The 26,937-nt window shown below is 50.0% G+C and overlaps 1 protein-coding gene across 2 annotated transcripts; it reads left to right on the top strand.

Moving 5' to 3' along the window:
- APMAP (adipocyte plasma membrane associated protein) lies at positions 1 to 26,605 on the top strand. Of its 2 annotated transcripts, XM_018057283.1 has the most exons (9): positions 1 to 148; positions 8,094 to 8,210; positions 12,430 to 12,545; positions 19,253 to 19,345; positions 20,820 to 20,936; positions 22,052 to 22,226; positions 22,746 to 22,880; positions 23,259 to 23,451; positions 24,620 to 26,605. In XM_018057283.1, the coding sequence occupies exons 1-9, from the start codon at positions 57 to 59 to the stop codon at positions 24,818 to 24,820; spliced, it is 1,239 nt and encodes a 412-aa protein (XP_017912772.1). In that variant the 5' UTR covers positions 1 to 56; the 3' UTR covers positions 24,821 to 26,605. The 2 variants fall into 2 exon arrangements, with proteins under 2 accessions (XP_017912772.1, XP_017912773.1); XM_018057284.1 differs by lacking the exon at positions 20,820 to 20,936.

Raw genomic sequence — 26,937 nt, 5'->3', positions numbered from 1 at the left:
TCCGCGCGCCTGACGGGAAGTGGTCCGCGCGGGGAGCTGACTGGCGTCTCAGAACCATGACCGAGGCTGACGGGCTGCGGCAGCGCCGGCCCCTGCGGCCGCAGGTGGTCACGGACGACAACCGGACACCGGAGGCCAAGGGCGGCAGGTAGGCCGGGCCTGAAGCGGGGCTGTGCCCCCAAGGCGGCGACACTAGCTGGCGCCTCATTTAGTCCTCGGCAGCCTCGCTTCGGGAGAAGGCAATGGCATCCCACTCCAGTACTCTTGCCTGCAAAATCCCATGGGCAGAGGAGCCTGGTAGGCTGCAGTCCACGGGGTCGCTAAGAGTTGGACACGACTGAGCGACTTCACTTTCACTTTTCACTTTCATGCATTGGAGAAGGAAATGGCAACCCAGTCCAGTGTTCTTGCCTGGAGAATCCCAGGGACGGGGGAGCCTGGTGGGCTCCCGTCTCTGGGGTCGCACAGAGTCGGACACGACTGAAGCGACTTAGCAGCAGCAGCAGCCTCGCTTTGCGGGTGGAAGCGGGCTCTCGGCGCGCGGTGCACCTGGAGCCCTTCGGCCCCACCGCTGCGTCATTGCCCGGCCCTAGAGCCCCCCGGCCTCGGCCGGCGTCCGCGGAGCCGCTTCCGTACCTGCCCTTCTCGGAGAGAGCGGGAAGCAGAAGGGACATCGTTGGGCAGTTTCTGTGAGGGTCCAGCCTTGCATGTTTTCCTGGTAGGGACGGACATGCATAGGGCACCGGCGATGTTGGTGCCTGATAAAGGGAATATCAGATCTTCTCCCAACTTCGCTTGTTCTAACCTTCCCGAGTGCTTTGTTAGCTAGAAACTGAAGCATAAGCCTTTAAAGTTCTTAAAATTCTCTTAACTTTGTGCCCCGAGTGGCATAACTTCAGGTTTTTAAGAACCAAGAGGCCCCACATAGACCCAAGTTCAGAGTTTGGAACTGATTGGCTTTTATGTTGATGGTAATTTTGGGATATTTTTTGCCGTGCCATTGGCTGTGGTACATACTGAATGCAGCAGCACAGTGTTTGCTGAGAGAGACTGAATTTATTCCCTGATGATAATGAAAGGAAGGAGTGTTTGGTCTCTAAAAATCTATGATTTTCGGAGGAGATTTTTCACTAGCAAGAGTCCTGGGACCAGTGGAAAGGTCAGGAATACACTGCTCTTTGTGGGGTGACCAGCCATTCTGTTTTGCTCTGGATTCTAGGGTGTGGATTCTAGACTGCTGACCGTGGGCAGACCACGACAGGTCGGTCACCCTTTTGACTGGATGTTGTGAGATCATCTGCTGATGACTTAGGAGCCTGCAGGGCAGACAGGCTGGTACTAGCAGTGCTGTGCAGCCGTGCCCACTCGCGTTGCCACACACTTGTGCCCAGGAGACCGGGGGCAGCCAGCCTGGGTCTGCTCTTAGGCACAGGGCATAGAGCACCCAAGGGGAGTAGTTGGATGGGCCCAACCATTAGCTGGGCCCTGTAGGCCCCAGGGCAGGGGGCAGAGTTAATTTACTTGTTTTTCAGTTTCTCTGGGATTTCCTCCTTAATGGCAGGGTTACTTTGTGTTCCAAACTCCTCACCTGTTGCTAGTCTTCCCCTGGGTGCCTTTTGCTCTCTGTTGATTTAAGACATTTTCTTGGCTTTCCTGTGTTTCCCCTTCTCTTCTCTGATCCTCTTCTGGGTCTTTGTAACAGTCTGTTTCCTGTCACCCACCTTCCTTCCTATGTGTATGTTGTAATTCTTTAGCTTTCTCTTATTTTTATCATGCAGTTTTCTAGTTTTCATTTCTTTTATAGTGGTTTCTAGTAGTTCATCTGATTGACATCTTGATTACCTTAAAATTTGAGGGTTCACTCTAAGACAAGAAAGTATTGTGTATAATGAGTGAAGGAAAGGAATCTGAAGGAAATAGAAATGTGATGGCTATATAGTAAACTTTAGATGTGCTGAACAGAATAAAGAAAGGACAGTTTACAGAAGCAGGAAGTTTGCTTTTGTTTACAGAAGGAGGGCAATAGATTTTAGTGGATGGGACACTGAATAATACCTTGCCCAGTCTCCTGGCTTCTGGCATGAGTGGTGGCACTGGCTCTGTTTTACTGGTGAGGTCATTGAAGTCTTTGTGAGTGACATAGTTTTTGTAAAGTTACAGAGGAATGGAGTCGCAAGAGACATGAAAACAAATGAAGGACAGAATTGGCTTCTGGACAATGAGGAGTGTATTTTTAAAATCAGGCTTTGGAGATAATGTTTTATTTCAAAGTTGTTGCGTGCCTGTATCTGAACAGTAATCTTTTTTTGGCCGTGGCATGCAAGATGTTAGTTACCTGGCTGGGATTGAACCTGTGCCCCCTGACGTGGAATTGCAGAGTGCTAACCACTGGACCACCAGGGAGGTCCCCAGTGTAGGTTTCTAATGAGTGTCATTTGGCATCAGTTTCCCCACAGGTTTAAGAAGTTTATTGACAGAGTGATTGTAACCCAGAAAGGATTCCTTCCCTTTTGGAACATAGTTTTGTCTGAGAGGAGAGAACAACTGTTTAGTGTCCATGTATACTCTTTTAGGAGTGAAGAGTTGAAAAGTTACCAGCTTCTTTTTCAATAAGCTTCCAAAGGGTTTCAGACTAATTAAAAATCTCTTGTAGGTCCATTTTCCTTTTTAAGACTGAAGCGAAAGGGAGGCAGTGGGGAGAGACAGCTGGGGCTGTTGTAATTCATGAGGTTGTGGGGAGCCAGGATTCCAGAGTTTTCTCAGCCCTTCCCCTGGGTGTGTGTTTTCAAATTGCTGTTTTACCGTGTTTTCAGTTTGGTGTCAGCACTGAAACAATGCCTGCAGTCTCGGAGCCCGGTGTAAAGGACTGTGGAAAGTGAACCAATGCAGGGCACGGTCACTTGAAAGGACTGGGCCACTGTGTGTGAGTCTCAGGTTCCAGGGATCACCTCAGCACCTGGGGTTCCGGTCTCTCATGGGTTGGGGCCTGAAATCACAGGTCTGTGTTTATCTCATGGAGCGTGTGGGTCAGGACTTCAGTCTTTTCCTCGAGGCCTTGATGTCTTGTGTGCAGAAGCTATTAGAGGACACCCTTCGCCACATTTTGCCCCAGTAAATCCCATTTAACAGGATTTGTAAGTTGTGACTGAGCCGTTGGTAGTTGTCAGATCCGGTACATCCCAGGCATGGCTCTGAGGGTGCAGGTGTAGAGATGGCTTCCAGGTGCAGGTGTAGGGGTTGGGGCAAGCAAGCTGACCTCCCGGATGGCACCTGGGAGGGAGAGGGCTGGCCTTCCGGGGTGTGTCAGCACAGACTGAAGAGAGTATGATGGGCCTGTGCAGCACTTTGTTGGTGAAGATGGTTTGGATAAATGGAGGGTCCTTTAGATGAGTGGACGTAGTGCAGGTGTGCAGGGCTTCCCATGTGGCTCAAGTGGTGAAGAATCCACTGGCTAATGCAGGAGACGCAGGCAGGAGACACAGGTTCGAGCCTTGTGTTGGGAAGATTCCCCTGGAGGAGGACATGGCAACCCACTCCAGTATTCTTGCCTGGAGAATCTTGAGGCTAGAGGGGCCTGGCGGGCTACAGTCCCTGAGGTTGCATAGAGTCAGACACGACTTCGCAATGGAGCACAGTGCAGTGTGTGGTCGGGCCGTTACAGAGCAGATGCAGAACTGTAGTTGACTCTGAGTTCACAGGAGCCAGCAGTGAGATGGGCCTGCCAAAAAAGTTAATGAACCTTGGGCTGCAATAATCATGCTCCCAGAGCCTGGGTCAGGAGCTCTCTGACCTCACCTTCAGGACCTGTGCACCTGCCAGTTACAGACTCAGTGCCCAGGGTCGCGTCGCTCTCACCTGTGCCCGGAGCTCATTGAGTCCTGTGTTTCCTCGGCCGCATAGCTCTGCCCAGTTGCTTCTCCTGAAATCTGTGCAGAGTCCGTGGGCTTCAAACCCTCCCCACCCTCTGCTGACCTGAGGCACTGCTCCTCTCCGTGCTGGTTGCTGCCTGTCTGGCCTCGCTCACCCTAGGCTGCACAGAGGGCGGGCACTTGACTGCTCTGCTCTCGGGGTTGGGTGCCTGCGCCACTTGAGCAGGTGGTCACGGAGTGCTTGTGGACTCCCAGGGCGTGCCGTCTGATGTGGCAGTCACTTGGCCGCATGTAACTACTCAAGTCTAAATTAATTAAAATGAACCAAAATTTAAAATTCACTTCCTTGTTTGTGTTATGTAGTGGGTTTGGGGGTTGCTGAGGCTGATGAAGGAAGTGATATGGCTGTGAGGTGGCAGCAGCCACCTGAGCTTTGTGGGTGACACTGACAGGTTTGCATGTGGGGGAGTCTCATAGGGGAGGGGATGAGAGGGGCTTCTGGGTCAAGGTGAGGGTCCGAGAGCTCCAAGGGCAGGAGTTGGGGTAGGAGTGGAGTTCAGTCCAGTTCAGTCACTCAGTCATGTCCGACTTCTTGCGACTCCACGGACTGCAGCACGCCAGCCTTCCCTGTCCATCACTGACTCCCAGAGCTTGTTCAAACTCATGTCCTTTGAGTTGATGATGCCATCCAACCATCTCATCCTCTGTCGTCCCCTTCTCTTCCTGCCTTCAATCTTTCCCAAGGGTCTTTTCCAAGGAGTTAGTTCTTCCCATCAGGTGGCCAAAGTATTGGAGCTTCAGCTATAGCATCAGTCCTTCCAATGAACATTCAGTGGAAGTGGTGAGGCTCTGTTTTATTGAAGGGTAGTCACTGTCTGGATGAAGCACAAACTGGAATCAAGATTCCCGGGAGAAATATCAATAACCTCAGATATGCAGATGACATCACCCTTGCGGCAGAAAGTGAAGAAGCACTAAAGAGCCTCTTGATGAAAGTGAAAGAGGAGAGTAAAGAAGTTGGCTTAAAACTCAACATTCAGAAAACTAAGATCATGGCATCTGGTCCCATCACTTCATGGGAAATAGATGGGGAAACAGCGGAAACAGTGATAGACTTTATATTCTTGGGTTCCAAAATCACTGCAGATGGTGATTGCAGCCATGAAATTAAAAGATGCTTACTCCTTGGAAGAAAAGTTATGACTAACCTAGATAGCATATTAAAAAGCAGGGACATTACTTTGTCAACAAAGGTCCACCTAGTCAAAGCTATGGTTTTTCCAGTAGTCATGTATGGATGTGAGAGCTGGACTATAAAGAAAGCTGAGTGCCAAAGGATTGATGCTTTTGAACTGTGGTGTTGGAGAAGACTCTTGAGAGTCCCTTGGACTGCAAGGAGATCCAACCAGCCCATCCTAAAGGAGATCAGTCCTGAATATTCGTTGGAAGGACTGATGCTGAAGCTGAAACTGTACTACTTTGGCCATCCCTGATGGAAGAACTGACTCATTGGAAAAGACTCTGATGCTGGAAAAGATTGAAGGTGGGAGGAGAAGGGGATGACACAGGATGAGATAGTTGGATGGCATCACTGACTCAATGGACATGAGTCTGAGTCAACCCCGGGAGTTGGTGATGGACAGGGAGGCCTGGTGTGCTGCAGTCCATGGAGTCGCGAAGAGTCAGACACGACTGAGCAACTGAACTGAACCGAGCCACTGTCTGGGGAGGTTTCGCCAAGCACATAAAGCAGGTGGGCTCTGAATGGCTAAAAACTTCGGTGTTGGGGCCATTTGTCAAGTTACTGGATATGTAAAGTTGGAGTTTGATGGCCCTGCAGAGCTAGAGTCTCAGCCTGCAGTGAGGAAGTAAACAGCGTGGGGCCGAGCTGCCGGTTCTAAAACTTGACCCTGTATGGAGTTTTCCAGTAGGAACTGGCTGGCGGTCAGCCAGGGTGCTGATGGACTTCTTTCCCTGGAGAGGGGTTGGATCTGGACAGCGGTGTCCAGCCGCACATCAGGAACAACTGGGGTTTGAACCTGCCCGGCAGGTGGGACCGTGTGGACATGAGGCTTTGCCGGAGTTCCAGCCGGTTTCTAGCTGCAAGCAGTCACTTTCTATCCAGGCTGGACTTCTCGTTTTCCCCGTCGTAGGAAGGGGCAAGCAGGTCTTCAAGCACGCTGCCACAAGCTCCGAATCACATTCCTAAATTAAGATTTTAAAATATACACTATCACATAGAAAAGGAGAGTTAGCACAGAGTCCACGTTAGATAGGAAGGGTCTGTTTTATGTGGAAATGTGTTTGGCAAGGAAAAGGGAAAGGGACACTTTGGCCAGTGTCGGCACTTTTGCTGGTGCGTTTGCACAAGGCAGCTTCCCCAGGGGCTGCAACTGTGCGGGGTGGGGGTGGGCTGATTGCGTCAGCCCCCTTGGCAGGGCACCGTCCTTCCCCGTGGGCTCTGAGGGGCAGTTTGTGCAGTGCCGTGTGGCCTGCCCTTTGGGACTCTACTTTTGAAGGGACCACAGGACCACGCCATTCCTGCCCCAAGCCCTTGCAGACACACTCTGCCCTTGCAGTCGCTGGCTGTGGTGGTCGCACTGACAGACCGGGCCCCCAAGGAAGTCCTGGGTGGCGTGTGTCCCAGCCTCTGGATGGGCGGCCACCGACTTTGACTTTGTGGACGTCTTTGTGGAGCTGTAATTCGCATATCATCAGTCACCAGTTTAGAATGTCCAATTCAGGGATTTTTAGCTCATTTAGATTTGCTAAAGTGACAAATCACCACAGTCTAAGTGAAGAACATTCTGGTCACCGTTAACGGCTTTTTGAGGTGGGGTATATAACGTAAAAGGAACCTCCTTAGAGTGCATACAGTTCAGCAGTGTTTACTGTTGGGCAACCACCACTCTTCTCTAGTTTCAAAACTTGTCCTCATCCCTTGAAACTCCTTGTTGCCATTAAGTAACCCCGTCTCATCTCCCCTCCCAACAAGTGTCCCTTAGTAGATGAGTGGAAAACCTTTGTGTTGTTGAGTTGTGGAAGAACGACAGGAAGCGCTGCCATGGACTTCTTCTGGGGTGAAGCGGGACACGTGGTGCTGAGCGCAGGCTCGCAGGGGCCACTCCAGCTGTTTGCCTTCACCCTAACATCCCCCAGGGGAGCAGACACGGTCAGCTTGTGCAGCGTGTTTGAAACCTGACTCTGGGCTCCGGGTCCAGGCATCTCCTCCTGTCCTCGGCAGGCGGTGTCATTAGTGGTGACTTCCGGCTTGGGGTCAGACATGACTCTCGGTCCCGTCCTCCTGGCAGTGGACTGCCCAACCCCAGCCCACACATTTCTGCATTCTGCATTGAAACCGTCTTGTCAAAAATCAAATGAAACAGTGCCCTTAGTTGGTCAGGTGTGAGTCCTAACTTTTTTCAAGTCAGCTTTTTTGGATAGAAAAAGATTTTCCACTTTAGCAGCTCAGGATTTTAATTTGCTCTACGTTACTCTTGGCTTCAGGTGTTCAGTGAATCTGAATATCCTGACGCAGGCAAGTAGTGATCCCAGCAGTTTATTTCTTAGCAGGAGGCGTCACATGCTGCCTGGCCCACGAGTGAGTGAGGTCGTTGGTGAGGGTTGTTGGAGGGTGTTTCAGCCCCCCCGTGGCCACATACTCTGCTTGAGGGCCCAGGCCACTGTCAGGTCTCCCCGTGGCTTTTGAAGAGGTGGTCTGGAGGTGTGGCTTTGCAGGTTCTCCCGTGTCTGGTAATGGTTGGGTTTGGACCTTCAGGATGTTCTGCCTCCGTTTCCTTTGTGAATGTGGCTCTGATCCTTGCTGCTCTGAGCCTCGGTGGTCAGAGGTGGTGACTGAGGGCCGCTGTCTTCCCGGTGGACGAGGGCGGCTCCTTCCCACAGCTTCACTCACACCTCCGTCACTTTGTGCCCATTGGTTCTTTGGGTTTACTGGCTTTTAGCATCTGCTGGAGGATCCAGGATACCGCTCATCAGACTACCTGGGAGGTAACTGGTGAGTGCTCCACACCCTGGAAGATTAAAAGAAGAACAAGGGCATGATTGCCACCCTAGCAAACACTGCTGACCTTCAGTCACCGCCACGGAGGCGGTGGCCTCGAAAGGGGCAGGCCGGGTGGGAGGGCTGCCCCTGCCCAGAGGGCTGAGGGTGCGGCCGGTCGGTCTGAGCCCTGCGGATGCCTTCGTGTGCTTTTTGTCTGGCAGCTCCTTTAGCGGCAGAGTGTTCCGAGCCACCTTCCTCATGCTGGCAGCCTTCCTCACCATCCCCCTGCTCGGCGCCCTGGTGCTGCTGGACTCGCCTATAGACCCGGAGCCTCTCAGGTGAGTAGCTGCGCAGCTCGGGCAGGGTGGGTGTTGCTGCTTGACAAAATCGGGCTGAGAGCTTCTTGGCTAATAAATCAACCTGCTCTGCAGGGCGGGCTGTGCCGAGCAGGAGAGAGCGTGAGCCCTTTAGTGCCTGTGCTCCGTGTTGAATCAGGTGTCACTCAACATGTGCCCAGTGCTAGGCATGCTACTCTTTCAGAAACAAAACTGTGCAAACCAACATTAAAAACTAGAAAAATCCCAGACAAGAGAAGCTTAAGTATTAGAGGTGATTAACCTGAATTCATTTGAAGTGTCGAGAGCACAGACACACAAACAAAGGTTAAGTTCAAGTTGCCGTGTTTAAATTTTTTAAGTAGCTGGTTTTTAAAAATTATTGATAAGTGCTATTTATTTGGCAGTCACCACTATGTTTCCTGAAGTAAGGATTTACAAGTAGTTGATTTTTAATAAACCTTGTATAATAATTACTGTTCTATTTTTCCTAAATTACCCTTCATCAGTGGGGATATGTAGGTAATACAGCATACTTGAAAAACTAGTGTGCACCTCAGGTCTCGTGAAGGTATTCACATTTGTAGTTACAGTCACGCAGAGCCAGGCTCCTCTTCATGTGACTGTTCATGACGTCAAGGGCTGTGCAGTCTGGTTTCCCCTCAGAGCCGCTCAGGGTGGTGAAGCTGCCTGAAGTTTGCTGTGAGTTCATGTAAAGTTGAAAAGTTCAGATAAGAACCCCGTCTCAGTATAGAGGGAAGCTAATAGGTATAAACTGAATGATGTGTTTTGTGAGTGAGAGTTGAGGCTTCATAGTGGGCAGTGTGTTGGGCGTCCTCTCTCTGAAGGTCTCCCTCCTGCCAGTCCCCCTCACTGTGTAGGAGGAGGTGGCTAAACTGGCTTCAAATGCAGACTGCCTGGGCCTTTCTGCTAATCCAGTGTGCCAGGTGGGAGTGAGATTTGTGTCCAAAGCTGGGGGTCGAAACCTGGGCTGGAGAGCTGGCCATGGAGAGTGAGGTGGTGGGGAGCAGGTGAACACACGGCTTCTAAGGGGACGCAAGACCTTTGATCTCAGTAGAGGTCGTTAATCGTGCCAAGAGTGGTAAAGAAATTTAGGGGAAAGGTAGTGTGACGTCCCAGCAGCCCGGAGAGGAGCCAGGTTGGGAAGGCTTTGAGGCTGTCCAGAACAAGCACTGTTGGTGGAGTAGATGTGCCTGGTGAGGAGAACCCCATAGAAACTGGCGTGGCTGATGGGTCTCTCCTGGGCTCAGAGTTGGGCAATGACTTGCTCCCACTTTGGGGGTGTGGGGCCCTGAAGCCAGAACGAAGCAGAAGACTGGCAGACAGTGAGAACGGGAACGAACTGAGGTTTGGGGAAAAGTACTGATAACAACAGCAGAAAGGTCTTCTATGAAACTCTGATCAGAGCAGAAAGAGCAAGGAAAGGGGCGGACACACTGCCTGGGACGAGCGGTGCAGTGTCCATGCTGGCGGCTCAGCTGGTGGGGGTGCCGCGGGGGCTCTGCTTTCAGGAGACCCAGGAAGTCAGAGGACAGACAGACCTGGAGGGCCCAGGACTGCGGGAGACCCTCCCAGGTGGCGGGTTATGCAGATGGTGGCAGCCTTTTAGCAAGCAGAGTCACCAGGGAGGCCGCCAAGCTTGGCCAGACCCTGCTGTGCACAGCAGCCTTCTTTTCCTCATTAGGAAGATCTGGGGCTGGTGGATACAACACCTGTGACGTCTTGATTCCTAGAGGGTGTTGCCCAGCGTCTGTTGGGACATGTGTTCCCAGAGGTGGGATCACAGCGATGTCATCAGGCGTGGATGACGTGGGCTCAGGAATATCTGCTTGGTGGATATTCCCTCCTTACCACAGGGGAGTGTCCACCTGTGGAGCCAGAGAGTCGGGATCGGGGTTGGGTGGGGGGGCCGCTCCATGGGTTTCCTGAGCATCTGTGAGGAGCCCAGGCTGTCTCCCTGGCTGAGGGTCGGGGGCATGGGCCACCGTCCTGCTCCTTCCCCCGCAGGTCTCTTGTGGGCCTTGCCCGAGTTTTATTTTTGTGTGTTTCTGTTTGCCCCTCACATCCCTGACCACCCATAGCACTTTGTTGCTGCTTTTTATTTATTATCTTTGAGTTCTACAGTTTTACCCTGTTAATAAAATGCAAATTTTTGACAGTTAACAGTAATAGCTTTCAGCTGCCAGAAGAGTTACTGTCCTTGTTGGTTTTTAAAATCATAGGCACAAAATCTCTTCTTTACAACACTACTGTGTCTTTTATGTTAAATTTTACAGTAACTGAAATATGTTTTAAATATGACAGAAACAGTCCTGTCTTTTTGTGAAAACTCATGTTTCTGTTCCTTTCTGGATGGAAACCCAGTCCTTCCCCAGAGTGGGGGGGTGGCGGCCGCAGTGACCGCTGCTGAGTGGAGGCCACTGGCCATGTCCTGGCCCCATGCTTGTGAGACACACTCGCAGCTGGTGGGGACATTTTTATCAGTTTGATTTCAGAAGAAAGATTAAAGAGTGATCCTAATCAGAGAGAACCATGGGGAGAAACAGGACAAAACCGGAAACTGAGCATAGACGGTGACCGAGTTAGGAGAGTCAGCAGGAGCGAGCGCCTGGGCTGCCGTCTCTGGTGCCTTTCTTCCAGGCCGCTGCATTTTCTGTGCTTTCCCGTCTCCCCTTGGGGGCAGGGACAGTGCACCACCCTGACTAGTTTGATGCTGCAGCCCTTCGAGGCCTTCCTGAGTGCAGGGAATCTGGCAGCGCCCACGGGGATGGCGGGGAGGCTGGGACTCGGGGGGCCCCCTCTGCCCCTGCTCCGTGTGCTTGTCTGTTGCCTGTCTGCACACGTCCCTGCCCCTCTGGAGGTGTGACCTTCCCGCAGAGCTTGAACCCAAGTGTGTTGCAGGTCCCAGTCCTCTCCCACTCTGGAAATAAAGCTCTTTTGTTGAACCACGCGTGTGCTTTTGAAGAGCAGTTAGGAAGCTGTATTTGTGAGACAGGGCCAAGAGTGGAGGGAGAGGTTTAGTTCCAGGGGAGTTGTGCTGAGAAGGGGTGGGGATACAGAGCTCCCAGACCGCCAGCCCCACCCTCCCCTTGGTTCTCCTACTCTCCGGGCCGGGGTGGGGGTGGGGGTGGGGGGTGACACATGGGAACTCCTCTCCCCTGCTCCCCTGCTCCCCTGGGGGCCAGCAAGTCAGTGAGAACCCAGCAAGTTGGGGGCACAGGCAGCTGACAGAGTGAGGAGTTGACGATGCAAACACAGTGGTGTGGGGTCTGGGCTTCTGGGGGCAGCGCTGAGTGTTACACTGTGTGGTCAGAGCAGACTTCACTGAGGAGGTGATGGGAGGAGGCAGCGGGTTTAAAATGGAAGATGCCCAGGGCCCTTGGTGACCAGCTGGGAGAGCAGAGGGAGGGGAGGCCGTGGCCGGACTGTTGGGCGAGGAGTTTGTGGGAGACTTTGGCTCCGGGGAGAGGGCCCATTTGCAGGTATTGAGGGGTGGATACCCTTGATCTGTGCTTCACAGAGCACAGGTGGGCTGCTGGGTTGCAAGCAGATGTGGGGGGACGAGGGAGGAAGTGGGGAGGGAAGATGGTGGCATGGCTCTGGGTGGCAACAGTTGCTGACAGCTTGGGAGAAACAGCGTGTCTGCCTGTGGATGGAGGAGATGGGAGAGCTCCTGGGCACTTTTGCGTGAGCCTGGGGTAGGGGTGGGGGTCCAGGCCACAGGGGGGGTGTGCCTGTGTGGGTGCAGGGGGGTGGCCCCAGGCCCAGCTGTCTTCTGTCCTCCCCATGGAGCAGGAAGCAAGGCTGTCCCTGTGCAACGTCCACTCCGCTCTCTCCGTCTCGGTTGGGCCTGGATGGCCAGGCAGCCAGTGGCAAAATAAATGCTGGGCTCTGTGAGCTGGAGGGTGAAGCTTGTTGGATGGGTTGGGGAGGCCCGGCGCCCTGGGCCTCAGGTGACAGGAGAGTGTTCTTACATCAGCCACATTGACGCCTTCAGTTTTCTTCTGTGCTGTGACCTTTCCTGATATCGTGGGAGGTTTTTTCTTTTAACTAGTGCTTCTGGCAACTAGGAATATTATTGAAATGTGTACCCTTTGTCAAAGAATGGCAAATTAATGCATGTAGGTCCTTGCAGGTCTTCAGTAAATACTTTCTTCATATGTTTTTATAGACAAATCCCTTTAATTGCATTATTTTACAGCTTCAAAGAGCCCCCTCTCTTCCTTGGTGTGCTGCAACCAAATACGAAGTTACAACAGGCGGAAAAGCTATTTGAAAATCAGCTTGTTGGGCCAGAATCCATAGCAAATATTGGGGGTAAGTAGACCCCTGGGACTTGGCGCTGTCTGCCGCCTGAGCGGGGTTCTGTGGGGACAGTGCCACGGGGAGTCTGGGCGGCCTTCTGGGCTGCAATTGTGCCTGTTTGTCTAGCAGATGCCCCAAGGGAGCCTCTTGCCTCTCTGAGTTGCAGGCTGTTGTAGTACTGGGTGATTTTGAGTTCCTGTCTAATAAGCTTTATTCTGCTCAAACTGTTGGACCATTTAAAAGGAAAGGAGAAAGAAAAAGCGTGGACACTGGTGTTTTAGTTCCTTTGTCACAATTGAGTAGGTGTTACTTGATGTAGCACAGGTTGTCTTTGTGTAGATTGCATTTTTGGCAAGAACAGGAACTGTTCTCAGTATTTCCACTTTTTTTAACGGTCACCTTGGTGGGTACATTTAAGGGTAACCATCTGCTTCAGACTTGCCCGAACCTCCAGACTAGAAGAGGATCTGGTTCTAATTCTTGAGTCTGTAGCAACCTGGAACAGGCCTTTCCTGTCTGTTAGAATGAGAATTAAGCTTAGGAGTCAAAAGATACGGTTAGTGAAGAGGTAGGCGAGGATTGAGACGTGAGGATTTCCTGCGTCTTGTTTGTTACCTCAGCTTGCTGGCCATCACCCCAGAGCGCGGTGGAACGGCCATGGGTGGCTGCCATGCTTCCGTTTCCTTCTGAAGGCCTGTCAGGCCCGTGCCTCCACCTCCGAAGCTGTGAACCAGCCTGCCTTTCCCAGCCTTGCTCTTTGGCCGGCCTGAGGACTGGGTGTTTCTGTAGTTGGTTGTTGCTTTTGTCTGGCAGAGTGAGAATTGCTCAGGAGAGATGGGCATTTTGTGATTAAGTTTTGTGTTTCTCTTAAAAAGACATTGATGTTTATTAATTTCACAAATTTCGTGGTTTTGGTTAAGAAATCTAGTACTGACGTTTAAAATTGGAATGTTGAGGAGTCCCAGTGATTCCTCCCCCCGCCGCGCCCTCAGGTCTCCCAGAGAATGCTTTCTTTGTCTTTTCCACTGGGCCTGATGCCTTATCTTGCTCTGTCACCACACCTCCTTTTCTCTTTTCTCTGCTTGTCCTTTGGTGACATTTCTGGTTATCCCCTGCAGGTGTGAACTGCATGAGGGCACCTGGGCTCACTGCTGCTGACAGTAGAGAGAGGCACTCACCTCAGAAGGTGCCAGGAGAGGGGTCACCAATGAACATCATTTAGACTTTACTTTTTAGAGCAATTTCGGAGTCACAGCAACATGGAGGGGAAGATACAGAAACTTACCATATATCCTCTACCCCCTACTTGCCGCATTATTAACATCTCCCCCAAGATGGTACATTTATTGAGAGTACATTGGACAACTCCTCCTTGTCACATCATCATCACCGGAGTCCATAGTTTACGTTAGGGTTTACTCTTGGTGTGTATGTTCTACGGGTTTGGACAAATGTTTAATGACATGTATCCATCATTAGATCATCACACAGAGAATTTTTACTGCCCCTTGAAATCCGCTGTGTTCAGCCTCTTCGTCCACTCTGCCCCCAGGCCTCTGGCGGCCGCTGGTCTGTTTGTTGTTTCCATAGGTTTGCCTTTCCCAAATGCTTTAGAGTTCGAATCGCACATCAGGCAGTCTTTTAGATGGACCTCTTTCACTTACGTTATGCATTTTACGGTTCTACCCACTCCAGTACTCTTGGGCTTCCCTGGTGGCTCAGACGGTTGCAGTGTGGGAGACCTGGGTTGGGAAGATCCCTGGAGAAGGGAAGCCTACCACTCCAGTGTTCTTGCCTGGAGAATCTCCAAGGACAGAGGAGCCTGGTGGGCTGCAGTCCATGGGGGTTGCAGAGTCAGACACAACTGAGCGGCTTGCACATTCACAAGTCTTTTTACAGCTTTATAGCTCATTCCTTTTTATTAGCGAATAATATGCCATTGCCTGGATGTATCATAGTTCATTTTTCCATTCACCTTGTGTAGTTTTATAAGTTGCCAAACTGTCTTCAGAAGTGGCTGTACTGTTTTGCAGCCCACCCCTCCCCCGCCCGCAGTCATGAGTGGGAGCTCTTGTAGCTCCATACCCCTGGTGATTGGCACTGTCAGTGTTCTGGATTTTGGCCGTTTTAATAGGTGTGAAGTGGTAGCTCATGGCTATTTTAATTTGCAGTTCCCTGATGATATATGATGTGGAACATCATTTCATGTGTTTGTTTTCCATCATAGTAGATCTTCTGTGGTGAGGTGTTTTAAGTCTTTGGGATATTTTAAAAATTGGATTGTCCATTTTCTTATTGTTGAATCTAAAGAGTTTTTTGTATATTTTGGATGCCAGTCCTTTATCAGATGCATTGTTTGCAGATACTTTCTTCCAGTCTGTGGCTTGTCTTCCCATTCTCTAGACAGTGTCTTTCTCAGAGCAGAAGTTTTTAAGTTTTAATGAAGCCCAGCTTATCAGTTCTTTCTTTTATGGATCATATCTTTGGTGTTGTATTTGAAATGTCATCACCATACGCAAAGTCAACTCAGTTTTCTCCGTTTTTGTCTTCTAGGAGTTTTGTAGTTTTGTGTTTGATGTTTAGGTCTGAAATCCGTGTTGAGTTAGTTTTTGTGAAGGGTGTAGGGTCTGTGTCTAGGTCCATCTCTTTGCGTGTGGATGTCTAGCTGTTTCAGCGAGATTTGTTGAAGAGGCCGTCTGTCCCTCACTGTATCACCTTTGCTCTTTGGTTAGAGGTGAGCTGTGGTCTGCTGCTGGGCTCTGTGTTCTGTTCCACTGATCTGTTTGTCTGTTCTTGTGCCTTTACCACATTGGCTTCGTTATTGTCGCTTTATAGTAACTTTTTTTTTAAAGTCTTTATTGAATATTGCTTCTGGTTTTTTTTGTTTGTTTGTTTTTTGGCCAAGGGGCATCCCTGAACAGGGACCGGACCTGTGGCCCCTGCGTTGGAAGGTGAAGTCTTAACTGCTGAATGTCAGGGAAGTCCCTATAGTAAGTCTTGAAGTCAAGTGGTGTACGGCCCCCAACTTTGTTCTCTTTCAGAATCGCGTTGGCTCGTCTAGATCTTTGCTTCTTCGTGTAAGGTTTAGGATCATTTAAATAGCACTGGGATCGCTCTGGGATCTAGAGCTCAGGTTGAGAAGAACTGACCTCTTGACAATGTTGTATCTTTTAATCCGTGAACATGGACTGTCTCTCCCTTTATTAAGTTCTTTGATTTCTGTTATCTGAATTTCATGGTTTTTCTCATCTAGATCTTGTATATATTTCATTATATTTAGACCTAAATATTTCATTCTTTTTGGAAGGTAGTGAAACACCTTCTGATACTCTGATTTTAATTTCAGATTTCACTTGTTCATTGTTGGCATATAGGAGACTGATTGACTTTAGTATATTATCTTTGTATCCTGCAACCTTGCTATAATTGCTTATTAGTTTCCAAGACTTATTGTTGTTGATTCTTTGAGATTTTCTACATAGACAGTCATGTCATCTACAAATGAACATAGTTTTATCTATACCTTTTATATCCTCTTCTGGTCTTACTGCATTAGCTAGAACTTTCAGCCCAGTATTGTAAAGAAGTGATGAAAGGGGACATCCTTGCTTTGTTCCTGATTTTAGTGAGAAAGCTTCTAGTTTTCACCATTAAGTATGATGTTAACTGTAGTTTTTTTGTAGATATTCGTTATCAAGTTGAGGAAGTTCCCCTCTGTTCCTAATTTGCTATAAGTTTTTATCATGAAATGGGTGTTGGATTTTTGTCAATACTTTTTCTGCATCTGTTGATAAGTTCATGTAATTTTTCTTTTGTCTTCTAATATTATGGGTTACTTAGATGCTACACCAGCCTTACATACTTGGGATAAATCTCATTTTGTTGGGGTGTGTAATTCCTTTTATACATTTTGGTTTTGATTTGCTAATATTTTATTGAGAATTTTCACATCTTTGGACTTGAGAGATATTGGTGTGTAGTTTTCTTGAAATGACTTTATCTGGTTTTGGTATTAAAGTGATGCTGGCTTCATGGAATGAATTCAGAAGTATTCCTCTCCTTCTGTTGTCTGGAAGAGATTATAGAAAGTTGGTACCATTTTTTCCTTCCTAAATGTTTGGTAGAATTCATCAGTGAACCCATCTCAGCCTGGTGCTGTTTTGGAAGGTTATTAACTATTGATTCATTTCTTCAATAGATACAGACCTATTCAAATTGTCTCTTGTATGAGTTTTGGTAGATTGTGTCTTTCAAGGAATCGGACTGTTTCATCTACATTATCAAATTTGTGGACTTAGAGTTGTTCATAGTATTTCTTTGGTATCCTCTTAATGCCCAGGGCGGGGGTCTTTCGTTTCTGATACTGGTAGTTTCTATCTTTGTTAGCCTAGCTAAAGGATTATTTATTTTATTGATTTTTTCAAAGAACCAACTTTTGGTTTTGTTGATTTTTGTTTATTGATTTCTTGTTTCAATTTCATTGATATCTGCTCTAATTTTTATTCTTTCCTCTGCTTACCTTGGGTTTCCTTTGTTCTTTATCTAGCTTCCAAAGATGGAAGCTTAGATGACTGATTTTAGGTCTCTTTCTTTTCTAATATGTGTCTTTGATGCTGTAACTTTCTTTCTAAGCACTGTTTTCTCTTCCTCCAGGAAATTTTTGATAAGTTACGTTTTCAATTTAACTTAGTTCAAGATGTTTTGTAATTCCTCTTGTGATTTCTTCTTTGACCTATGTGTTAATTAGAAGTGTGTGTTGTTTAATCTCTGAGTATTTTGGGATTTTCAGCTCTCTTTCTTTTAGTGATTTCTAGTTTAATTTCATGTTGGTGTGAGAGCAGATATTGTATCATTTCTGTTCTTTTAAATCTATTAAGGCATATGTTATGGCCCCAAATGTGGTCTATCTTGGTGAATGTTTCATGTGAACTCAAGAAAAAATATTTTGCTGTTTGTTGGATGAGGTGTTGAAGGGTGTCAACCAGTTAAGCAATGGTGCTGTTGAGTTCAGCTGTGTCTTTATTGATTTTCTTATTTATTTATTGGTTTTGGCTGTCCTGGGTTTTCGTCTAGTTGTGGCAAGTGGGGGCTACTTTTTGTTGCAGGGCACAGGCTTCTCACTGTGGTGGCTTCAGTTAGGGTAATTTCTACTGGCAGGATCTGTCCATTAATTTTTTATATATTTTTTGGCATATAGTTGATTTACAGTGTTGTGTTAATCTCCACTGTGTATGAAAGTGACTCAGTTATACGTATATGTACATTCTTTTCCGTGTTATTTTTCATTGTGGTTTAGCCCAGGACATTGCAGCTAGCTCCCTGTTCTGTGACTGTGCTGTGCAGTCGTATCTTGTTGCTCATCAGGGTCTTTCCATTTCTGAGGGAGGGATGCTGAGGTCTTCTCCTCTAATCATGGATTCCTGTGCTTCCTTGCAGTTGTATCGGTTTTGCCTCATGTATTTTGACAATTATTACCAGGCACATACATGTTAAGGACTGTGTGTCTTCTCTACAGTTGACCTTTGTTGTTACCTGATGGGCTTCTTTATCCCTGATCATGTTCCTAGCCCTGCAGCTTTCTTTTAATTAGTGTTAGTGTGGTGTATTTTTCTTTACCTCTTCATTTTTCATCTCTATGTGTCTGTATATATAAAGGGAGCTTCTTACAGACTGCATTTCGTTGCGTCTTGTTTGCTAATACACTCAATGACAATCTCTGTCTTTTAATTGAGGTTTTTATTCCATTAACGTTTAAGATGGTAATTGATATACAGTTGATCCTTTAACAACTCAGGTTCACTTAAACATGGATTTTTTTCCATTGAACACATTCTGCAGTACTGCTCCATCCACAGTTGCTTAAATCCGTGGGTCTGGAATCTTGTGATGCAGAACCTCGCAGATTCAGGACCTTGAGGATGTGAGGGCTGACCATAAAGTTATCCACAGATGTTTGACTGTGCAGAGGGTTGACGCCCCCTAACCCCCAGCTGTTCAAGGGTCAGCTGTTGTTGGATTACTCTCTCCCATGTTTGTTACTGTTTTCTATTCATTGCTTATGTTATTTTCTTCCTTATTTTCTCATCCACTTTGGGTGTTCAGTAGTTCAGTTGAGCATCTTATATGATTCTCTTTTCTGTCCATTCTTTACCTATCAGTTATACTTATTTTAAATACTTTTTTTAGTGGCTCCCCTAGAGTTTGCAATATTTACATTTAAGAATATGGAGCATTTCATGAATTTGCACATCATTGCAAGTTCTGCGTGGTTCTGGTTCTAGTATACGTGCTGCTGAATTGAGCACTTGATTTTACACCCGGGGGCCTTCCCAGCAGTTGTTTCCCTTTGGTTGGATAGTCACCTTCTGCAATTAGACACTGCCATGAGGCAGATGTGACCAGACCCAAGCGCTGAGCATCAGCCTGAGGGTTCCCGCTTCTTTGAGGGTAGAAAGTCCTGTTTTTATCTCTGACTGGTGTCTGCTGTGCCCTTGCTCCAGCCTCAGGGTCACGCCCATGCTGGTTCCAAGGCCCTTATGGCGTTATTGCTGCATGTGTTAAGGCTTTTGGCCCCAGACACCACTTGCTTTCATTTTCAAAACTGCCATTTCCTCTCTGGAGACAAAGCACAGACTGGCCACCTCTGTTGGTGGTGGTGGTGAGAGCATAGTTCTTAGGCTAACCTAGTAACACCCTTACTCCTTCTTGTCTTTGAACAGATGTGATGTTTACGGGTACAGCAGATGGCCGAGTTGTAAAGCTTGAAAATGGTGAAGTAGAGACCATTGCTCGATTTGGCTCAGGCCCGTGCAGTAAGTTTTGGTGACCGCCTTTGTGTCTCTTCCAGGCACCCAAGGAAGGTGCTGAGAGGAGCTGTGTTTCCTGGAAGTCAGGTCTTCGGAAGAGGAGAGCCCCGCTGCCCAGCTGAGGCCCCTGTGGTCATACTTTCCCTCCAGACCCCTCACACCCCTCACCTCAGCACGTACCCCAGAGCTGCTGTGGGAGGCACTAGGCTTTGTTCCTCAGGTGCCGAAGTGCATTCCCACACTAGCCTACCAGGGACCTCAGCCTGTCATCCAGAGTGAATTACCCTTAGGTCCCTCAGGTTTTAGAAACTCACTATTTAAGCACTAGTAGCACAGACTTACTATCCTTTTGTTATGAGCTAGAATGTTTTTGTAAAAATGATGCATTTTTATAGTAAAATGCGAACAGCACAAAGAAGAAAGTAAAACTCACCTACAGTCTTCTCAGGTATAACTTGTTAACAGTGTAATGAATAACTGTTCAGATCTCTTTCTGTTCATGGACTCACACCCACACATGGTTGTAAGTGATGGGATCATACTCTGCATATGAGTATTTAACTTGCTTTTCCCACTCCGTATTGTGGCCATAAGTGCAGTAAGCATCCTAATGTAAGCACGCATGTTAAGTGCCTCTGCAATGAGGGTCCTGCAGTAAGCCCTCTGCAATGAGGGTCCTGCAGTAAGCCCTCTGCAATAAGCACTCTGTAGTAAGCACCCTGCAATAAGCACTCTGGTAAACACCCTGCAATAAGCACTGAGTAGTGAGCACTCAATAGTAAGCACCCTGCAATAAGCACTCATTAGTAAGTACCCTGCAGTAAGCACCCTGTGGTAAGTGCCCTGCAGTGAGTGCCCAGCACTAAATATGCTCTGCCACAGGTTTAAAAAGAATATAGGTAGAGCAGGAGAATGGATCTAAGGAGTAATATGGTAGCTTTTCCTTTATGATGGGTGGAGGGACCCTGCCATGTCCTTGGATGGGCACAGCATTCAGGTCCAGCTGTGGGGCTTCAACCCCACTCCTGGAGTGCTGGGGGATCTGGGGGTGGGGCCTGTGCCTGCTGGGAGATCCGGGGGTGGGGCCTGTGCCTGCTGGGAGATCTGGGGGTGGGGCCTGTGCCTGCTGGGAGATCTGGGGGTGGGGCCTGTGCCTGCTGGGGGATCTGGGGGCGGGGCCTATGCCTGCGCTGACTGTTTGAGTCTCCAAATGCTGATGTGAGCGTGATTCTTGAGCTCCAGTTGCTGTGCGTGTGTCCACATCCTGACTCTCCGGTGGGCCCTCTGGACAGACTGGACAGTCGTCCTAAGCTCTCAGGGCCAGGGACACGGTGGGGGCTGAGTCGGTCCCTGATGCCATGGTCAGTTTTGTTCTCTGCAGCAAGATGCCGCTTTAGGATGGGATAGATGAGGTGATTGGACACTGATGGGCCTCAGGCAGAATCTGGGGCCAGCCACTGATTCCTGTCTGTTTCCCTAGAAACCCGAGATGACGAGCCTGCTTGTGGGAGACCCCTAGGCATCCGGGCTGGGCCCAACGGGACCCTTTTTGTGGTTGATGCGTACAAAGGGCTGTTTGAAGTAAATCCCTGGAAACGTACGTGCCAGTAACTTGCTTCCTTCTGTGATGACTGCGGATCTTTTAAACAACATGTGTATTTATTTATAAATGGATTTAGTAGAACTTGTTCAGTACAGCCTACCGGAGACCCTGGTATTTTTCTTACATACCGAATGGTACTGAAGGTCTTGCCTGCAGAGAGCACCAGTATTCACGTCGTGTGGCTCCTCACTCGAGCCTGCCTCAGGTTCATACCTTCCTCTCCCCTGACCACCGGGTCCCAGAAGGTCTCATTCTGAGGGTGTGAGGCTCCTCTTCCTGTCTTCACTTTTCTGTGTGTCCGTCTGGGCTCCCTGTTTGTTTTCTGCTTCTCAGTCTTCTCTTTTTCCTTCCCCTTCATCTCTTGTCTTTGTACTTTTCCTTCCTCCAGCTGCTTCTGCTGTTTCCCTCCCCTGACTGGTCATGGTGTCCTGTGGACTAGTGCTGTGTGTGATATTGCTGTGTGTGCTTAACGGGGAGGGTCACATGGAGGGAGGAGTTGTCCTCATGGGTGGTGCACAGGGCCTCTGGGTGGCCCCCACTCTGCTGGATGCTGGCGTGTGCCAGTTACTCAGCCTCTGAGTCCACTTGCCTCACCACAGAGTAGGGCTGACAGGAGGGCCTGCCTTGGGGGATCGTTGTTGGCGTTTAAATGGGGTTGGACGTAAAGAGAACTAAGCACTCCATGAGTGTCTGTGCTATAGTCTGGAAAGACTTACTACTACTCCTGCTTTTCACATTTAAAAGCAGGTGAGGGGAGCACTGTATTTCTCTCAAATAGAAAATTGCTTATTAACCCCAGACTCTTGGCAGATTTTTAAGTCAGTTGGTCTTGGGGAAAGGAGTTCCTCGACCATAGGGAGGATTCTGCCTTGAGTGGGGTTGTTCTAAAGAGTTCATCCCTGAATAGAAAAGGAGGGGAACACTGTGCCAAGTACTGCATCTTCTGACATAGAGAGTGGGGAGGCTCCCTTAGTTTTTCCTTTTAAATAAGTTAGGTTGGTTAATAGTTTGAAACTATTGAGCTACAGGTTCTAAGAATGAAAGCAAGTCTCCCCTCTTTCTTCTTTCTTTCTTCCTGTCTTTCCTTTTCTTCCTTCCCATCCCCTCAGGTGAAGTAAAACTGCTGCTGTCCTCCGAGACCCCCATTGAGGGGAGGAAAATGTCCTTCTTGAACGATCTTACAGTAACTCGGGACGGGAGGAAGATTTACTTTACGGATTCTAGCAGCAAATGGCAAAGACGAGATTATCTGCTCCTGTTGATGGAGGGGACGGATGATGGGCGGTGAGTGTCCTGAATCTGCCCAGGGAAGCGGTAGATGGGCAGGATGACGTTGGAGAGTATATCACGCCCAGGAATTGGTGGGTGTTTCTGAGCATCTGCTCAGTTTTTAAGGGAGGATCTTAATGTTTCCTGGAAATAGGTGGTGGACACAAATGGGCAACGAGATGTTCTCACTTCTCTTTGGAGAAATGAAGCTAAGAACAGCCAGGCCATCTGAGGGTGTGGGGGGTGGTCTGGCACTTGGCGGGGAACCTCAACTCCTGTGAGGCTGGAGCCATGGTGACCCACCTGGTGTGAGCTGGTGCCCAGGTCAGCGAGAGAACTGACCGTGGGCTTGTCTGGAGGGGGCTGCCTGGGTGGCCCTCCAGGGCCAGCCTGGAACTGGTCTGAGTGGAGGATGGGGGCCCTGCCGCTCCAGTGCAGGCCAAGTGCCCCTGCACAGGCCCTGGCCAAGGGCTCCACTCCAGCCCAGCAGGGCTCCCAGATGCCCCATGTGACCCTCTGCGTTGGCGCCTGCAGCCTGCTGGAGTACGACACCCAAACCAAGGAGGTGAAGGTTTTGCTGGACCACTTGCGGATCCCCAATGGGGTGCAGCTGTCTCCTGCGGAGGACTTTGTCCTGGTGGCGGAGTTGGCCATGGTGAGGATCAGGAGGTGCGTGAGCTGGCGGGTGTGAGGGGTGGGGTGGGGCCTGGGGGCCTGGGTGAGAAGCGGGGCGGGGCCGGTGTGAGAGGCCTGCTGCAGAGCCTGGAGCGCGGCAGAGGCTGGTCCTTTGTGAGGGGAGAGTTGTCTTCTCTCTTTCCCTCAGCCTTCTTGAGTGTTGCGGGCCGGGAGAGTCTTGGCAGAACGCTGACTGCGGTCCTGGCCCGGCCCAGTTCCCGTCCCTGCTTCTCGCTGGACCCAGGGCTCTGAGGCCCTTGCAGCGGGCCATTGCATCAAGTGCCCTCGTTCATGATGGATGCCTTGGTGTTTGGCTCCAGTTTTTTGTTTTGGGGGGCTGCTGTTCATTGCCTGCTTGGCTGACTTTTTCAGGTTCTACGTGTCTGGCCTGATGAAGGGAGGGGCTGACGTGTTTGTGGAGAATTTGCCTGGCTTCCCGGACAACATTCGAGCCAGCAGCTCCGGGGGGTACTGGGTCAGCATGGCGGCCATCCGCGCCAATCCTGGCTTCTCCATGTTGGATTTCTTATCCGAGAGGCCTTTTCTTAAAAAAGTGATTTTTAAGGTAAACATAAAAACTATGATTTCAAGAAACAAAATGAAACTGCATCTCACTGTGGGTTTCTTTGACCCTTGTGAAAGCTCTAAAAATTCTAATTCTGCTTATGATATCTGATGCTTTCAGTGACTTCTTTACACTTATCCTTCGGCTTAAAATGTAAATTTACATCTTTGAGCCCTCTGACTCTTTCCCTCCTGGTCTCCTCGTCTGGAACTGTCACCCTCACCATCATGACCTGTTGGGCCTCTGTCCTGCTTGTCCCTCTTGCTCTCCCCCGGACGCCCAGCCTTTGGCTCTTCCTCGAGTGGTTTAGGTGCCCCTTCTTCCTGCCTCCCCGGAGCCTCATCATGCCCTCCGTGGGATCCTGCCCATGTCCCAGTGCCAGTACCAATTACTGGTACTGAACTGTTTGTAACCTAAGGTCCTGGAAGGTGCCAGGCGGCGGTTCCTGAATGAGTCTGCGCACGTGCTCATGGGCAGACCTTTGTACTTAAACATTCATATATCTTTATCTGTTCCTTTAAACTGAAAACTCTAAGTAATACTGGTGTTTCTGGTCCAACACCACAGGATCTATGCCTCTTCTTACCATCCGTGTTGGTACTTCCTTTCTCTAAGGGTGAGAAACCTGGGTCCCGTGCTCCCTCATGCCTGTTTGATCGGATTCCCCTGGTGTCCACATTTGTAGCCTTTGTCCCCAGCATCACACGGCCCTGGTTAGGGCTCTGGTACCCAGGCCAGCCCTTCTCCTTCCTCCCAGCCACGTGTAGGGGCCTGCTCTCCCCTTGGGGCCCGTGGTCTGTGCCGGCTGCCCCACTGCAGGACACCATCTCCCCTGCTTGGAGCCATGGCCTCTCCTCCAGGGTGGATGCTCCCTACTCAGACTGACTCCTGGTCTGGGCAACCCCTGCACACACCTACCCTGCTCAGCCCCACAAGCCATTTTTTGACTAAATGTTTTGGGACCAATATTAAAAAAAGGCAGTCTCACTCTTGTGTGGAGGGGGGCAGGTGGGGAGGTGGTTCAGCGGGGGGACAGTGCAGATGGGATGCGCCCAGCAGGTGACAGGACTGGGTGCCCAGCTGCGGGTCTCCAGGTGGGCCTGTTGTCTGGACTCCAGGGGCTACACCTGCCCTGCCATACTCTCTCTGCTCTGTGTTTCCATTGCAGCTATTCAGCCAAGAGACGGTGATGAAATTCATACCGCGCTACAGCCTTGTCCTGGAGCTCAGTGATAGCGGGGCCTTCCGGAGGAGTCTGCATGACCCCGAAGGGCAGGTGGTCACCTACGTGAGTGAGGCGCATGAACACAATGGGCACCTCTACCTGGGCTCCTTCAGGGCCCCCTACCTGTGCAGACTCCGCCTGTAGTCTGCTTAGGCCTGCTGTCACCCTCTGCCCATTGTCACCTGGAGCCCGCTGTTACCTGGAGCCCGTTGTCACCCCATGTGCCACCCCTGGGCCTGGAGGCACATGGATGCCCTTCCCCCGACGCCCGCTGGTCCTGGAGGTGTGGTGCCGTCCCAGAACACCCTCACCTGGGCTAGGCCTTGAATTTGCCGCGGGGAAGATGAGTCCTTGTAAAGCCATTTTCTCTTAAAAACCTCCCCAAGCGTGGTGATTGTCTCTGGGACCTGGGGACTTGGTGTACTCTGGTGGGGATGGATTTGTGGGTGAGCAGCTGAGGTCTTGACCCTGCTGCTGGCTGTGTCTCACCAGCCTTGGTGTCTGTGCTGTTAAGCAGGTGATACCTGCCTTTGGGGGAGGGACCCCAGGAGGGTGAGGAGAGCTCAGAACAAATGTGTGTGAGAACTCAAGATGGGCTGTGTGGGCGAAGACTCTTCCCCAGAGTCATAAGGGGCTGGGCCTCAGCCCTGGGCGTCCCTCCTGTGGCTCCCACCCTCTTCCCCCGCCCAGGCCCTCCCTCCTTCCCTCACTGGGCCCCCGCCAGTGTTCTGAAGGCAAGGACCTGGATGTGTGTGGTGGAGGAAGAACATGTTGATTCTAGCCTCTCAGAGGACTAGCCAGCTTCTCTGTGTACAGCCTGCTGTGCAAATCACAGGATGGGGATGGAAGGTGGGTGCTGGGCACCAGGAGTCCTGTTCACAGCTGGTTCCTCGTCCCCAGACCCGAGTGTGAACAGTGCACGTGCTGGGGTCGCTTCTGCTCCGGTGTCACAAGCCTGATGGATGTGTCCACACATGGTCCTGGTGGTGGGCGACCCTTGTGGATTGACTGTGCATGGTGTTGCCCGGGACTTTGTTCCCTGCTTTGATTTGCTCCAATAGCGAGTGAGGTCTGTTTTTCCGTGTGTCGTGAGGGCTCGTCTGCTGGGATCGTGCTTGCCTTTGCTTGGTGCCTCCCCCATGGCCTCCCACACTGACTCAGTCCACATGACACCGCTGTCCTGCCAGGTAGGGCTGATGTCTGCTCCTCCCTTTCCTGGCATTTGTGAGAACACATCAGGGATTGTGTGTCTGGAGTTGTGTTTGTGAGTTGGAAAGATGGTATTTTGAATAGATGACAACAGTGAATGTCAAGGAGGGCCTATGGCAGTGGTGAAACCTGAACCCTTTGTGCCGTGTGCTGACTCAGGCCCCCCCCCCCCCATTTTAGGGGAGAACAGTCAGTCTGATGGGGGCCCGTCCCGGGTCATCTTCTGCTGAGGGCCAGCTCCCCACACAGCTGTGCAGAGCAGTCAGACTGGCCGCGTGGCAGTGACCCGTGTCCTGTCAGGTGATGTAACCTCACGGGAAATGGTGTTTAATAGGCAACAGTGCACCCGTGTATGACGTCTGCGGGGAGAGTCGGGTAAAACCTGACCATTCTGCCATGAAAACACAGCTCAAGCGCACTGACCCTGAACGTTTCTTGGTTGGGAGCCGGGAGCCGAGGGCTGCGCTGTCAGTGCAGGGGAGCTGGTAGCTTTTCACAGTTTTCAGCAAAGGTGTCTTTTTTTTTTCCTGACTCAGGTGTTGCTTCTCTGTCTCAAAGTGTCATTTCCTGTGTTCTTTGTGGTTATTTGCCATGGTAAGGTGTAAAGTGTAGCTTCATTAGTCTTAAATATACGATAGACTTTTGTTGTAAATATAAAATGGATTTGTTGTAATGTGAATTGGTAACATGCTCTTAAAATTAAAGCAAATGATTCATTCATTGTGTGCTGCTTCATTTGTTACAAAAACACCGTCAGTGCTCCGCCACTGCCTTTCACAGGACTGAGGCCTCACACTGAGGTTCTGTCGTCAGCGTTCGCGCTGCCGTGCTGAAGCGTTTTCACGTGTGCTGAGCTCTTAATGATACAGGGAGACTGACCGAGTCTCACTGGGAGTGGAGGCTGGGGAGGGACCTTCCCAGAGGTGCAGGCGGCTGGGGGCAGGGGGCAGGGTGACCGCTCAGCCCAGGGCTCAGACCTACGGGTCCCTGGCACCAAGGCTGGGCCGCAGTGAGACTAAGCCTTGCAGGTGGTTAGTCCACCGGGCAGTGGG

The sequence above is a fragment of the Capra hircus genome, chromosome 13 (assembly GCF_001704415.2).
Source record: "Capra hircus breed San Clemente chromosome 13, ASM170441v1, whole genome shotgun sequence".
Classification (NCBI taxonomy): Eukaryota; Metazoa; Chordata; class Mammalia; order Artiodactyla; family Bovidae; genus Capra; species Capra hircus.
Note: the sequence above shows the minus strand (reverse complement) of the source record. Positions and strands in the feature narration are given on the sequence as shown.